Source organism: Acomys russatus, chromosome 15, assembly GCF_903995435.1.
Source record: "Acomys russatus chromosome 15, mAcoRus1.1, whole genome shotgun sequence".
NCBI lineage: Eukaryota > Metazoa > Chordata > Mammalia > Rodentia > Muridae > Acomys > Acomys russatus.
The window spans coordinates 56,156,407-56,172,640 of record NC_067151.1 but is presented as its reverse complement, the minus strand read 5'-3'; the positions used below and the strand labels follow the sequence as shown (position 1 = coordinate 56,172,640).

The window sequence follows — 16,234 nt, the reverse complement described above, 5'->3', positions numbered from 1 at the left end:
TTCATTAGCACTGGGATTAAAAGCATGCACCACTGTGTCCTGCAAGAGCTCAAATCTTTTAATCCCAAATTGTTAGTCACTGTGTTAAGTTTTTAAAGGACTGTTTGAAAAAGAAATTGTGTTCCTCTCAAAACATCCTATTGTAACAAGGCAATTGGTTTTGTACATTTTTTTTTTAAAGAGGATTTTCTAACAAGCAGCACTGGCTGCTCTTCTAGAGGATCTATGTTCTATTCCCATCACCTACACGGCAGCTCACCTGTAACTCCAATTCCAGGGATCTGACACCTTCTCCGGCTTTCATAGGAACCAGGCACACACACTGTACACATATGCACATGTAAAAAACACCTACGCACGCGCGTGCGCGCGCGCACACACACACACACACACACACACACACACACACACACACAAACACATACACAAAACCCAAACAACTACCACAAAAACAAAACCCTTTCCCAACAGTGTGTGTTAGGATTTCTTTCTGTATTTACATTTAACTTCTAAAACTATAAAGTATCTATTTTAGAAATACAACACAGGGGAGGGACATGGGCAGCAGTTTATTGAAAATACAAAGCAGCAATGATTTCTGCAAGTGCGCTTCCACAAATGACTGGACATCCTCATCAACATCAAGCTATGAGCCGAAAGACAGCCATTAAGACACTAAAATCTCTTTCTCTTGATAATTTCTGGTTTCCAGCTGACTGGGTGAGTTTCTTCTGTCTAAAATCAGAACAGTAAACAAAGTGTTATTAGTTTGTTTCCTTTCAACAAAAAGATCTTGTCTCTGCTAAGTCACATGACTTGGCAGAACATGTACAGTGGATCTTGAAAATTTTTACCATCAGCAGCGAACTCCTGGATTATCCAGGTCTAATGGAGGATAAATGGATTTATTTAACGTTAAGTTTGGAGTTTTCACCGAAAGTCAAGAGTTTCATTTAGATATTACACCAACCGCTGTATTCCGGATTTCACTTCCACAGTAGACTGTTATTGGCTACTATTAAGGTATCAATTTCCCAGTAGCCGTCTGAGTAAGAGCTGGATTTACAAAGTAACGTAAAACTGGAGCCATCAGTAGCAACGAAAGCACACTGAGTGGAGCAGATCACTGTCCAGATGTCGAATCCCTCAGTACTGTAATGAGCCCTTTTCTTTTTAGTCATCAAATAAGAAGGCCGTGCTAAATTGCCATGCAGTTCTTCTACCTTAAAATGCATGTGAAAGCTGGGTGTGGTGGCTCATGCCCATATCCCAGCATTTGGGAGGTGGAGGCAGGAAGACTGCTTCAAGTTTAAAGTCAACTTGAACTACAAAGTAAATTCCAGGACAGCCAGAGATACAACATGAAACCTTGTCTCTAAATATAAAACATAAAATTAAACTAAAAAAAAAGTTTAAAAAATTAAATTAAAACAGGAAGTGTGTGTGTGTGTGTGTGGGGGGGGGGGGGAAGAACACTAAGAACTTACCGCAGTCTCATCTTCTCTGTAAACTTTAATGGTTTTATCAGCTTCAGCGGTTAGTAACCGACTTTCTGACTGATCAAAAGCACAGGCAAATATTCCTGATTCACTGTCTAAAGACCCAGGTTGTACGGCTGCATGAACTCGCTGAAAATTGTAGCCAGTTCTCCAGTCCCAAAGGTGCATAGTGCCATTGTCAGCTGGAAAGGAAAGATGTGGTTACAGTTCTACCCCCTTCAACAGCTGAAGACGGCCCATGAGCTCAATGCCACATAGGCAACACAAAGGCACAGAACACACACGCTCACTCAAATTCCCTAATATGGTTTGTCTGCTTTCATTTGTGTTTAATTCAGAATTGTAGGCCTTAAAGGCACTATAACATTAGAAATCCAACCAAACATGGGGCAGTTGCTAGCATAGATCCCTACCTCTCTCACATGGAAACTCAAAAAGGACTAAACTCTGCAACATGCTGCATGGATTATCAATGAGCAAGATGACACGTTATAACCAGGCACATACGCCCTAGTCAGGTGAGTGTGGCTAATATGGTGGATGCCGTAGGACTAACTCACTCACTCAACAGAAGGGCAAACTCAACACACCATGAAAGCCTCGCATTACCTCCAGATACAAGGACTCCATCAGCATTGACTGCCAGTGTGTTAATAATTGCATTATGACCGGAGAGGTTTTGAATGAAGCCTCCATCAGGGAATTTCCACTGCTTTATGTTATCTGGAGATCCAGATGCAAATGTGTAACTGGAACAAAGATTGAGAAGAATTAACTGGAAAGTGTGTTGCATCAAAGAAACTCGAAGCTTTGAAAAATCCCTGTGTGCTCACTAGTCCAGACAGCCTCAGTAAAATGTTCCTGTTCATCATGGCACAGAATCGTCGCTCTCTTCATGCCAAGTCCCACCAGCCTCTCCAACTGCTGAAACCCATTTTAATCCCAGAGTAATGTTCGCATTTCTTCAGTGTGCTACAGTGAATTAGCACAACAAATATACACACACTGGGCACAAAAATCTTGTAGAAAGGGAGAGGAGGAAAGAGAAGAAGGGCAAGAGAAAGAGAAATGGAATGAAAGAAAGGAAAAACAGAACACAAAAGTGAAGGAGAGGGAGCAGCAGCGGAGAGGAGGGGGGAGTGTCAGGAGTGACCTGACCTGACAGCAACGTGACTTGACTTCTCTGGGAACCGTGACTACAATGCTAATGGCCCTCCTTCCATTTTCCCTCCTGTACATTAACTTCTTTAAGAGTCAAACTATTCTGTACATACATGGCACAATCTATGACAGACGCAAGTAGTTCAAATACCATGTGTCCTGAAAATACCCAGCCACTATTACCTGCCTCCTTTGGGCATGCAGTTTTAACCATTATTTAGCCTTATCTGTCACTCTGTAGAGGGGCTTTCTCCTATTCTGTAAGAGCATGAGACAAAACAGCAACAGCTGGGCAATGAGTGGAAGCCTGTCCACAGCAGCACAGGCCGCAGGTGTCATAAGCAGCACAGGCTGCAGGTGTCATAAGCAGCACAGGCTGCAGGTGTCATAAGCAGCACAGGCTGCAGGTGTGCTAGCAGTCCCTCCTGCAGTTGGAGCTGCACTAAGACATGGAGAAAGAAAAGCTGATCAGCAAAACGCACTTACTGTCGTGGGTGGAGGACCACAGCCCTGACTGATTTCTTGTGATTTGTCAATGTCACTCTTGTCTTTCCAGCCACCAGGTCCCATAATCGTATTGTGGTGTCGTGACTTCCTGTAACGAAAAGACACACACATGAAGACCTGGACAGAGCACAAGTTACAGCACAAAGTACTTCTCTGCACCCAGCTATATATACACTAAAGGAAAGTCCTACCACTGCAGATAATCTCCTCAAGGTTCTAAAACTGTAGCTTTACACTTAGTTCTTCCTAACTTTTTGCTTGATTGAGGTACTAGACAAGTGTCGCGGTGGTTAAGAGCCCTGCCTTCTCTTCTTGAAGACCTAGGTTTGGTCCCAACCTGTATCACCAGCTCCAGGGAACCTGACATTTCCTACTAACCTCGGGGGTACTGGGTACAGATATGCAGGCAAAATACACAAATCAAAAAATTAAAAAATAATAAAAATACCTGATCAGCTTTCAAAAATATAAACCACAAATAAAACAAATATGTAGTTTTATCTTCAAATGGCAGGGAAGGAAAAAACTGAATTTTTTTTAATCTTAATATTTCCAGTTAACAAGACAATCCAAGTGAAATAATCACTTCCCAGTCACAGTAAAGTTCCACTGTCACTCAAGTCAGAGTCACAGCAGTTCTGAAGGTGCTGGTGGCAGCATGTATTTTCTCACTTCAACTCCCTAGAGTCATGACATTGTAGAATGACACCTAACTGTGTATGCTAGCAGTTTTTTAGACAGATTTTACAATGTCTAACACATTCTATGATACATAAAAAGCACAAGATAAAAAAAAAAAATACCCAGAAAACATCTTGCAATCCTAAACTTCAAATGCCATGAATAAGAGACTAGAACACAATACAAGGCAGGAGTCGGAAGCTCAGAATGGCCTATGAACAGGTAGTGGGTTGAGAAGCAGGCCATACCAGTAATAATCTGTGGCTCTGCAGCCTGGCACCTCACGGTAGCAACTGCATTTGTGTGTCCAGACAAAGTGTGAACACTGGCTTTAGTTCTCACATCCCAGATCTGTAAAACATGCAATCAACACACTATGAAAAAGAACAGGTATTCGTATCTCAAAGCTCTAAGTTTGCCAAACCAATGTGTCTGAACATAATGAAGAAAATGTTAAAATGCACGACAATGATCCATGTGCTATGGGGAAAGACAGTGGTCAAGGAAAAGAAGAAAGATTAAAATCAGGCTAATGATCTATCAGCTTAGTCCCATAATGTGATTGGAGAATGAAAGAGCCAATGACAGCCACTGTGATAGCCTAGAGCAGTGCTGCTCAACCTCCCTACTGCTGTGACCCTTTAATACAGCTCCCCCTGATGCCGTGACCCTTTAATACAGTTCCCCCTGATGCCGTGACCCTTTAATACAGTCCCCCCTGATGCCATGACCCTTTAATACAGTTCCCCCTGATGCCGTGACCCTTTAATACAGTTCCCCCTGATGCCATGACCCTTTAATACAGTTCCCCCTAATGCCGTGACCCTTTAATACAGCTCCCCCTAATGGCCGTGACCCTTCAATACAGTTCCCCCTAATGCAGTGACCCTTTAATACAGTTCCTCCTAATGCTGTGACCTTTTAATACAGCTCCCCCTAATGCCATGACCCTTTAATACAGTTCCCCCTAATGCCGTGACATTTTAATATAGTTCCCCCTAATGCTGTGACTTTGTAATACAGTTCCCCCTAATACTATGACCCTGTAATACAGTTCCCCCTAATACTATGACCCTGTAATACAGTTCCCCCTAATGCTGTGACCCTTTAAGACAGCTCCCTCAACCGTAACTTTATTTTTGTTGTTACATCCTAACTGTAATTTTGCTGCTTCTATGAATCGTAATGTAGCTATCTGTGCTTTCCAACAGTCTTAGGCAGCCCCTGTGAAAAGGTTGCTCTACCCCCAACAGAGTCACTCCCCACTGGCCAAGAACATGAAGCTATCATTATGTCATCAATATGAAGGAGGACACTAACAACATACAGTAAACACAGAACTGAAGAGTGAGAGCAAACAAACACAGAAGTCACAAATCCCAAGAGAGACTAGGCTATTGAGGAGTTAAGAATCTGTTGTCCTTTATGAAAAAACAAAACAAAACCCACTAATATCATGTCTGCACATGAGAAGATTCAAGGCACCTAAGAGAGACACACAGTTACATCTCACATACCCGAGCAGTGGAGTCTCGACTACAGGTCACCAGGACATCAATGGTTGGATGCAAATCCAGACCATACACTGCACTTAGATGGCCATGATAGTGCCGTATAACCTACAGACAAAGCAGAAAAGTTACCATTTCTTAAAAAGAGCAACAGTGGGGCCTGGGGACACAGCTGCAAGGCAGAGAGCTGGCCGGCATGAAAGGCCCTGTATTCAATCACCACAGTGAAGTACAGACAAGCAGCGGCTCAGGGTGTGTGAGCGCCTTGGCTCTAAGCTTACCTTGTTATATTCAAGATCCCAGCACTTGACTTGTTTGTCTTCTCCACAAGAGAACAAGTAAGGGCTCCTCGTGCTCACGATCACACCCCGCACTGTACTGATGTGCCCGGTCAATGACAGCTTCAATTTGCCACTAGCCAAATCCCAAATCTGAAATCAAATAATTCTTCTGCTTTATGCTGGTCACCAATCGCCCCCATACACACAAATTTAGAACACTGATATAGCATTAAATACATACACAGGAGAAAACTAAGACTCTTTAAAATGTTTCTTCTCCAAATAAAAGCAGGAAAAAAAAAAAAAGGCAATTCAAACTGCGTAAGGATTTGCAGAAGGTGGCAAGGTCAGTGTTTGCAAAACATAAAAGATTCACTGATGGCAAAAATACCAACAGCAGAGCATTAGAGGGACCAGAGTACACAGCAGGAGAGCCCAGAAAAGTACCAACAATGAAAACGCCCACCCTCACTATATTCCTGCATGTCTACTTAAAAGTAGACATCTACCTGTTTCTAGTGGTCATGTCCGTGCACTTTCTAAAGAGCTACATGGTTAGCACGACAAGCATCCGCTACTAATTTTGGAGTGAAATGTGCACTTTCTGTACCAGCTCAAAGACATTTGGCCTAACACTTGTAGTGAAGAGAGTCTACCAAAACAAAGTACAATACGCAAAAAGCAGTCTGTGTAAAATAAACGCAGGCTAGCACGAGAAAAATCATCAAACCAAAGCTTTTAATGTTGAACAATAGGAAGACAAGTTACAGAAATACCTGCATGTGCTACTCATTTAAAACACTGAAGTTTTTATAATAGGTCCTCAAGACAATGCTATGTCAGAAAAACAAGATTCAAAAATAAAACCTTAAGGATTTTTGTGAGGCATAGAGCTGCACACTGCCTTTGATCCTACCATGCGAGACACAGGTAGGTTCTGTGAATTTACAACTAGTCTGGTCTATACAGCAAGTTCCAGTCCAGCTATGCCTGGCATGCGTAAAGCACTGGGTTTGATTCCCAGTGATGCATAAAAAAGAACATTTAAAAACTGGCCTTTAAATGATAGGCACCTGAATACACAGCAAAGGGCTTGCAGTAGATACACTGGCACGTCATCACAGACATCCTAAAATGAGTCCACCTGAAGGTCCAACAGCCGAAGGACTGTGTACCAGCCGAGCTCTCTTAGAGTACTTTTCACTACAGAGAGTTATGCTTTCAGTCTGTGATAACAGAATGACAACTTCCTTCAGTAACAGTTAGGTGGAGTTAACAGTGGGCAGTTAACATGTTTACAAAACAAAGTTGCATGCCACTTTGCAAACAGGCATTGTTACTAGTTTTGACAGTAAATTCTGCTGCATACAGCAATGTATGATGACATCAATTCTTTCCTAGGAAGTAACTTAGGAAACAACCCACTGTCCTTCTTATTACCTTTATAGTTCTGTCAGCGGATCCAGTGACGAACCACTGATTTCCAGGTTCTACAGCGATACACCGAACCCAGCCAAGATGCCCACTGATGACCTGTGCAACAAAAGATGAGGGGAGTAAACTTACCCATGCATTATTTAAAATGCATTCAAGTTTAGGCACAACACATATTTGAACGGCATTATCTTCAAATTGTAGTTTTATAAAATTGACAATTATATTTTAGAATAAGAAACATTAGCTTACTTTCAATGGGTGAATGATACTGAAAGTAAGGTACATCTATACAATGCAATACTACTAAGTAAAAAGAGAAGACTGCGGTTTACTTCGAAATCATCGAGTGACACTACTCTCAAGAAACATTTACTATATACTTTGAATTTCATGACATAGTTTTTAAAAAGCTGCAAGTATAAAAAGCTGCCAGGAGTGGAAGAGCGTATGACTAAAAGAGCACAGGGGTGAGGTGATGTCATGACCATGGCAGGGGCTCTTCAAATCTGTATCTATTAACATTTCATTAGCCCTACACAGAAAGTGTAGATGCATTTTATTACATTTTACATATTACAAATTATATTTTATTATGTAATTAATTACAGCAGGAAGGGTCACTGGCCAAAGAAACAACTAAGAAATCTTCTCCTTCAGTGTCCCAGAAAACACTTTAATTTCTTGCTCTGCACATGTATACCTTCCCCAATACTTTACCCTGTATGTTATTTAAGAAGACTCTACGCAGCAGCAGTTGGAAAGCCTCCTGACACCCCAGCACTGTGCTGAACCCACTCTCCTCAGGTGACTCCTGGGTTCCCACCCCACTCCCAACTGATGGGAGGCCATCTTACTCCCTGAGGCAGAGGAAACAGGTGCACTTACCCTGTAGAGTTTCCACGGTGGGTGCCACTGGGGTTTGGGCATCGTAGGGGCTTTTTTAGCCATTAATGCAGAGTTCTTGGTGTTGCCGGCCTCCATAATCATCTACATGTGGGACAGATTACACATCTATTACAGCTGCCACACTGAAGGGTTCAAGCCACTAACTCAAAAATACAAATTGAAAGAGGATGAATGAAAGGATTGTTTTTTCATTAACTGAAGAGGAAGACAGCTAAAATACCTTTTAACTTAAAAGTAAAAGTAAAGCTTTGTCAGAACTCTGTATGTTCTGTATATTCAAAAAGGAAGCAAAAACATCTAAGGCAGACAGAGTACTATACTCTGAGCAGGTATGTGCTGTGGAGTTCAAAGCCCAACTCAGACAACCACTAGCTGACCAACTTCAGGCAAAAGCTGGGTAACATCCTTTTATCTCTTCATCTTCTTATAGAATTAAACACTATTTTAAAATATATACTAGCTAATAACAAGCTGAGCATCCTTAACCAGAAAATTAAAACTTCCAAATGCTCCAACACACACACACACACACACACACACACACACACACACACACACACACACACACACACACACACCTCCCCCACCCCCACCCCAGAACTGGATATTAAGACCCTATTGCTGAAAACACCACACACCTGGGCTGGAAGATACAGAGAAAGCGAGCTGGGGTGGAAACGGAAACTCTCCCAACTAGCCAGATTTTACAGAGGTGGAAGGTGCTGCATAGGCTCTCAAAGGAGAAAAGGCACCAATGGTCCTACCTAGCTTTGACGCCTATCAATTTCAACACCAACTAGCTAGGCAAGAAGCATCCATTGTACAACAGTGGTATTACTGCTAAGGGGAAATCAACTGCGCCTTGCTCGGATCTGAGGCCTGCTCCATAGGAAGGAACCCATACATGGTACTTAAAACAAAACATATGGCTAGGAATTCTTCTAAATATCTACCCACAGACAAATGCACTCCTGGCCTTAATGGCAGAAATTTCTCTTTGGAGGTCACAGTCATAAATGCAGAGATTCATAGCTGTTCAATCTACTGAGAATAAGGAACAGGTAAGTACTCAGTACTAAACTAGATATTTATACCATCCTCTCTAAGGCTCAGTGAACACTGCAGAAAAGGAAGTAGAAAGAATGAAGGGCTGAGAGATGCCATTTTTTGAGCCTCACACAGTTAACTAAAACCTTGAACTCACAGCAGCTGGAGGAACCTGCCCGGGGCCTGCACAAGACCAACCCCATCAACAATACAGTGTGGATGAGGAAGGGTGCATGAGGCCTACCCCCACCTGCAGAACTACTGATTACTGAGATTTGGGGAAGAAGGGGTCACTGTTTCCAGGTGTGTACCCACTGCTGAGCCCACCAAGCTCAAATGGTTAGTTCTAAACTTGTGGTCTACACAGAGCCTGGTTAGCCCAGTGGGCCACTGACAAATTAAAAAAGACATGGGAAAAGGGAGTTGCAGAAAAGGAGGAAGACTGAAAGGTGGAAGGTGAGAGTAACCAGAATGCATCTTCATACATGTATGAAATGTCAAAGAACATATGTAACTAATTTTAAAGCAGGTATATCAATATTCCAAGCCCCCCCAAATCTAAAATCTAATCTGAAACACTTGTAGTCCAAGCACCTTGAATAAAGAGTGTTCAACCTAAAGAACCTACCATTAGCATCATCCCATTAACCCCAAACTATACTGAAACTTACGAGACTGAGCCAGAGCGTGCAGCTTGGTTATAGACTGCCTGCCTAGCACGCATGAAGATCTGGGTATCTCCAGCCTGCCATTCAAGCACTCAGGTGGTGGAAGCAGCAGGATCAGGAGTTCAAGGTTAGCTTAGATACACAAAGTTCAAGGCTAGCCTGGGCTACAGGAATCCTGAACAGAGACCTGTTCTAAAATGTGGTGTGGGGCCTGCCAATAAGCTCTACTGCTGTGCAAGTACAGCCAGCTCTCATTTCAAGGGGCCTCACAGAACATCAACATCACCAAAACAGTAGCACTCAACTGCAACCACACATCAAGCCCATCACCAGTCCACGTCTACAATAACATAAAACCACGCAAGGGTCAGATAGCACTCCGTGTAGTGTACATGTGGTGTGTGTGTGTTGGATGCTATTACTAGTGCAGCATTTTCCCAGTAACTGTAGTGAGGAAAAGGAGGTTAAAGAAAGTAAACTGATTCACTGGCAGGAATAAAAGCAATATAGGAAGCCAGGGAAACTGCTCAAAATGAAAAATACCAGAGTACTATAAAGATGGTTTCCTTAAAATTATTTTGTACGTGCCTGTGCATCCCGCGGCAGGTGTGTGCACGCGAAGGCCAACAGCATCAGGTGTTCTCCTCTATCCTCCCTCTTGGCCACGCCCCACTGAACGGCGCTCTCATTGAATCTGAAGCTAAGCGTTTCCCTTTTAGGCTAAGATGGCTGGCCAGTGAGCTCCAGAGACCTTCTGCCACCCCTACTTAGCCTGCCCCCACCCCATTAATTGCTGTTGTTACAGATACACACAGCCACAAGTTTGCACCCCAAATGCTCTTAACTGACTGAACCCCAGCCCCAGTCCCTGTTCTTTTGAGAGTGAGTAGTAGCAAATAACAAAATCACAATATCTTCATTTAAAAAAACCTACTATGTATATTATGGGAAGCAGATACAGAAGTAACAGGATTTTGGATTCTTTAAAAAAAAAAATTAGCAATTTACCAAAACCATGTTTTCGGGGCTATCAAAATTAGACTAGCTCAGCCTGCTATTTTAATAAACATTTCCCACAAAAGTATTGATTTCAGTTCCACATAAGACTTTTAAGATAAAGGAAAAGAAGAAATCATGGTCTGAGGACTAGCAATCTGCAGATACTTGACCCAGGAGACTTACGGAATTCATTGCTGTGGGCTGGGAACGGTCAGACGCCCCTGGGTGTCGGTACTCACTTCCAGCAGGCGCAGTACGATTTGGATCAACTCTGCAGAATAAAAGATCATGAAATAGTTACTCAGCACCTTCCTAGATATGTATTCTGCACAAAGTTTCTTTTAAGAATTCTGGGAGCCAGCTCACTTGGTAAAGTGCTTCCTTTTGCAAGCATGAGGACCAACATTCAATATTCAGAACCTTTGTTTCTTTTTTTTTTTTTTTTTTTTTTTTTTTTTTTTTTTTTTTGGTTTTTCGAGACAGGGTCTCTCTGTGTAGCCTTGGCTGTCCTGGACTCGCTTTGTAGACCAGGCTGGCCTCGAACTCACAGCGATCCGCCTGCCTCTGCCTCCCGAGTGCTGGGATTAAAGGCGTGCGCCACCACGCCCGGCTTCAGAACCTTTGTTTCAAAAACAGAAAAAGCATAGTGACATGTGCTTATGGTCCCAGCACTGGGGACTATCCAGACACATGCCCAAGGCTTGCTGCCTGCCAGCCTGACACACTTGTCAAGTTCCAGGCTAGTAGAATCTAAATTTAAAAAGGTGGGCGCAGTGAAATGCTACAGCATGGGTAAAGGCATTTGCTATACACACCTGAATTCAATCCCTGAGCCTACAGTAGGCAGAGAAGCAGTTCCCAAAAGCTGTCCTTTCATTTCCAACTGAGCACTGTGCTATAAGCGTACATGTGCACCATTTTTTAAAGGTGGGTAAGTAATATCTGATGTCCACATATCCACACATTAACAAGCAAAAACAAAAACAAAAAAACCGCAAATGATGAAAAAAAGCCAACAACTACGTAACTAAAGCATAATAGTCATACCTGGCCTGCGATGGTAACGCCACAGCTAAGGACTGTGCAGCTGACTCACTTGGCATTCTTTGGATCTTAGTATCAGCAGTCAACGCAACACCTGTTTATAACAATCCTGATTATGTTCGGCTTGTCTTTGTTTTTATTTTTTTATAATAAATAGTCATTATTACACAGCTCAAATCTGGCTGAACACTAGCAGCCTTGGTATTAAGAGCAACCCAACACAATAAAGTTAACTTCCTATTGATTCAGACAGTACAGACGTTCATGAGCAAAATGTTAACAGAATACTTACAAGTGTAAATCAAGTCACTAAAAGAAGCACACAATGCCCCTGAGTGTTCTACAAATACAAGGCTTTTTGTCTCTCATCATACTGGCCTCCCTCATGCCAATCTGTACACACACACACACACACACACACACACACACACACACACGCACACACACACACACGTGTCTAAGCCAACAGATAATACAACTGTGTACACTAGTGCAGCCTTAATGTCACCTACCAGGTCCTGGAGGGTACGGATGTGTACCTGTCACCAAATACTCAACATCTTGTCCTAAAAGAAATAAAATTCATTGCCAGTGAATTTATCTTTATTCAAGTACCATCTTTTAAAAGGTATTACTAATATTAGCTAGAGTTTCCCTTTCCAACTAAATGGAAACCTCAGAAATGAATTGCTCATTTTGCCAGTAAGCTCTTAACAAATCCAGAAAGACTGTGTGTTCTCTCCAGCAGTGCTGACAACAGAGGCTTTCCCACTCACTCACAACCTACTCTAGCTGTTCTTCAAAGCAGAGTTCTGCATGGAATATTAGATTCTCTTTGTTCGTTATAATTTCATCTTTCTGAATTAGAGACCCCACAGATGGTCTCCCCACAGGTTAGGAATAAACTCCAATGTTCCCCTGTAGGCTCCACCGTAACCTTGCCTACCTCTTAAGAATCAGACTACCACATTCTGCTTTCTAGTAAAAAGTCATCAAGTAAGAGTCTTAGTTATACTCTGATGAGCAAGTCAAAACTTCCCCTCTAACAGCAACAGGTAATCAGTCCTCTCAGTGAGGAACTAAGGACACTTTTTAAAAAATTTTACAAATTCACTTGTAAACTTGAGTTTTCACCTTGGTTGGCAGGATACTGCTTGTGAGGAAATGAGTCGGCTGCGTTCTGCGGTCCTTTCTCCTTAAGGCTCTCTTTTGAAGTAGGCATGTGCAACACAGGACCATACTCATTGCGAAGCTTGATTGCCATTTTCCGCTTGTGACTATTTAAAAATCATAAACGTGAAATGCATCCTTAAATACTGAAAACATATCCAGCAATCAGATAGCCAGAAAACAACATAAACAAATACTTTACTTGATTTCACTGATCCAGGGTAAATTTCAAAACAATATTTTAACAAACACAAAATTTCCAAATGTATTTCCACACAATACATATTTACTTTTTCCTCCCAATCTATCATACAATATTCATTAAACCCAAACAAGACCTTAGTTTGCAACCCAATAAACACAAAAACTTTTTTGATGAGATCTCAAGGGTCCAACTGAATTAAAGACATACACAATCTAATATATCTTCTTTAAAAACTTTAGCTGGGTGGTGGTGGCACATGCCTTTAATCTCAGCACTTGGGAGCAGAGGCAGGCAGATCTCTCTGAGTTCGAGACCAGCCTGGTCTACAAAGTGAGTTCTAGGACAGATAGCCAGAGCTGTTACACAGAGAAACGCTATCTTGAAAAACAAAAAACAAAAAAACAAACAAAACCCAAAAAACAAAACAACCTTTAAATGTCTGACTATAAGAATATAATAGAACTTGTAGAGACACCTTTACTAGTTATCTAAAAAGTCAGACCCAATGAAGCGCTAAATTAGTTCAGCATTTTAAGAGAAATGTGCTTATATTACTTAAAAAGATAATCCACCTTATAAATTAAATACAATTGAGAGGAATTAAGTAGATTATAAAGAAAAAGCAAAGGACAAAGAAGGGCACTGCACATGACACAATCCCAAACTAGGGCTGCTGAGAACCAAAATATGCTACTCAAAAGTCTTATTATACTAAGGAGCAAAGATGGGAGTAGAGGTACTGGCCAAGTACAATCAATGTCAGCTCACTAAGACTGAGAGCAGGAAGCTGAAAGCACGTACAAAGCGATTACTATAAATAAAATTACCCAACAGGGATGCTCTTAATCACTGGGTTACTTTCCCGGTGCTGGCAGAACACCATAATGAAGGTAAAATAAAAGAATATTTAATTTGGAGCTCATGGTTCAAGAGGGTTAGGGAGCACGGTGGCAGGTGGGCAGGCATGGTGCTGGAGTAGTAGCTGAGAATTTAAATCTGATTCACAAGCACGAGGTGGGGGTGGGGTGGGGGTGGAGCTAACAGGGAATGGTGTGGGCTTTTCACAGCCTAGATCTCTAACAAGGACACACTTCCTAATCCTTCCAAAACAGTTCCACCAACTAGAGACCACACAGTGAAATACATAATCCTATGGGGCCGTTCTCTTTCAAACCACCACACTGGGTATTTATAAATTATGGTAAGATAAAGGTATTTTTATTGTAAAAGATAATCAATTGAAAAACGAGCTAACTCTACTTATATTAAAAGTGTAGAAATTAAATTTATAGAAAGCCACTTGCTACTGCCCAAGTATCCTGTGGGTGTCTGCACTACTTTTTAAGACCTTTCAAAGTCACTTTCTCTCTGTGCTCTTCTATCAATAGTAAAACTGTAGATATTTTAGCAATTAAAAAGGAACAAAATTTACCTCTCTTCATCCAAAGGCACAGGTTTTCCATTATCAGCCACAAACATGTCATGGGTCCTCTTCAGTGACCTGAACACCAGTGTGTGTACAGAATGCTTCTGTACCTCCTGGGAAAAAAGCAACCAAAATCACACATCTAACCACAACTGATCCATACACCCGAATGAACATTAGATTCATTATGCACTTTACATGTGAAATATGTAGAAGAATATATCGTCCTTATTACCTGTAACACACTATGCACTCAACAACAAAGATGAGAAAGCTCCAGTCTGGCAGAGTTCTGGATAAAGTACCTGAATAATGCCTTGGATAGTAATTTGTTTAACAAACATTTCCTGAGTTTGTACTGTATCTGGTATGCAGTATGCTCAAGAGATAACAGATAAAAATAAGCAAAATAGTTCCACATTTTGGAAGAGTCTATGAAAACAGGCAATGGGATGAGTCAGAGGGGGGAAAAAAAAAAAAGAATTGCCAGGTGTAATCATGAAAGGTTTCTCTCAGGTGATAAGTAAAGAGGTAGACAGCCTTACACAGAACCGAGGTATGAACAATGCAAGCTAAGGTAAATGTCACTTGCAAAGGTGTTCAGACAACGCCAGAACTGCAACACAGTTGTGAATGCTGCAGGAGTGTGGCCTGTAGTATATACCATGAAGTTTCAAGGGTCAGTGAGGCTTAGACCTCTGCCACTACCTACATAAAAAAGGAGTTTTAGACCAGGAGTGGTGGCCTTAATCCCAGCATTAGGGAGGCAGAGGCAGGCGGATCTCTGTGAGTTCAAGGTCAGCCTGGTCTACAAATCGAGTCTAGGACAGCCAAGGCTACACAGAGAAACCCTATCTTGAAAAACCAAAAACCAAAAAAAAAAAAAAAAAAAAAGGAGTTTTAAGCAGGAAATGCAAGACCAATCCGCATTCTATTTACGTGTGTTGTGCTGGGGACTGAGTACAGAGCCTTGCGCATGTAGGCAAACGTTCTACCACTAAACTGCATTCCTTCAACGGGCTCGTTAAACGTAAGCAGTTAGAGCAGCTGGAAGCTAATTCATCAATCCTGGCAAAAGATGCTGAGCTAGATTAGGACGACTGCTGTGGATCTGGAACGGAAAGGATGAAATTAAGAAACGTTTGGGGTGTGCAAAAACAAACAAACAAACAAACAAACAAGAGCGGCAAGCTTTACTCTGATAGCGCTGAAATAACAGTCGAACTGATAAAGAGAGAGTGGACCAGCAGCCTTCGGACCGGCATCCCGGCCACGGTGGGAGCATCAGAAACTCCGCCTCCGAGGACAGCGCCAACTCCCAGGGACAGCACACGCACTGCCAGGTTCTCTCAGGCTTCCCGCCGACAGAACCTCGGGTTCGGGATGGATGTCATCGGCCTTCCTCCCGCCCCGACATCCCGAGACCACCAGTCTTGGCTACACAGTTCCTTTCCCCCAGATTCACAGAACTTTGGTCCTGCACATCCGTGGGCAAAGCAAAGCTCCATAGACAAAACGACTCTTGGTCACCCGAACGTTACTTTACCTCCACCATGTCGCCGCCGTTTAGTCTATCCCTTCAGCAGTGAGGAAACTCGAATGACCGCCACAGAAATCGCCGCCACTATTCTGCAGCCCTTTCCGGAGATTGGGGCCTGTCCCCGGACGTGACGCAATCCGCGCACGCGTATT

At 42.3% G+C, this 16,234-nt stretch overlaps 1 protein-coding gene across 1 annotated transcript; it reads right to left on the bottom strand.

Moving 5' to 3' along the window:
- Window positions 1-475: 475 nt before the first annotated feature.
- On the bottom strand, window positions 476-16,234 carry Plrg1 (pleiotropic regulator 1). Its single transcript, XM_051157360.1, has 15 exons — window positions 16,089-16,234; window positions 14,549-14,655; window positions 12,876-13,018; window positions 12,254-12,307; window positions 11,745-11,835; window positions 10,881-10,968; window positions 7,963-8,064; window positions 7,081-7,173; window positions 5,641-5,790; window positions 5,366-5,467; window positions 4,097-4,199; window positions 3,147-3,255; window positions 2,109-2,248; window positions 1,488-1,681; window positions 476-735 (listed from the first exon to the last, which is right to left on the bottom strand). Exons 1-15 carry the CDS (start codon window positions 16,095-16,097, stop codon window positions 676-678), a joined length of 1,545 nt encoding a protein of 514 aa, XP_051013317.1. The 5' UTR covers window positions 16,098-16,234; the 3' UTR covers window positions 476-675.

Coding starts and splice junctions, on each gene's coding strand:
- Plrg1 (XM_051157360.1), bottom strand. Junction 2,249..3,146: donor GTGGTCCTCCACCCACGACA/GTAAGTGCGTTT, acceptor TCTTTGTTCCAG/TTACACATTTGCATCTGGAT. Junction 1,682..2,108: donor TGGAGTCCTTGTATCTGGAG/GTAATGCGAGGC, acceptor TTTCCTTTCCAG/CTGACAATGGCACTATGCAC.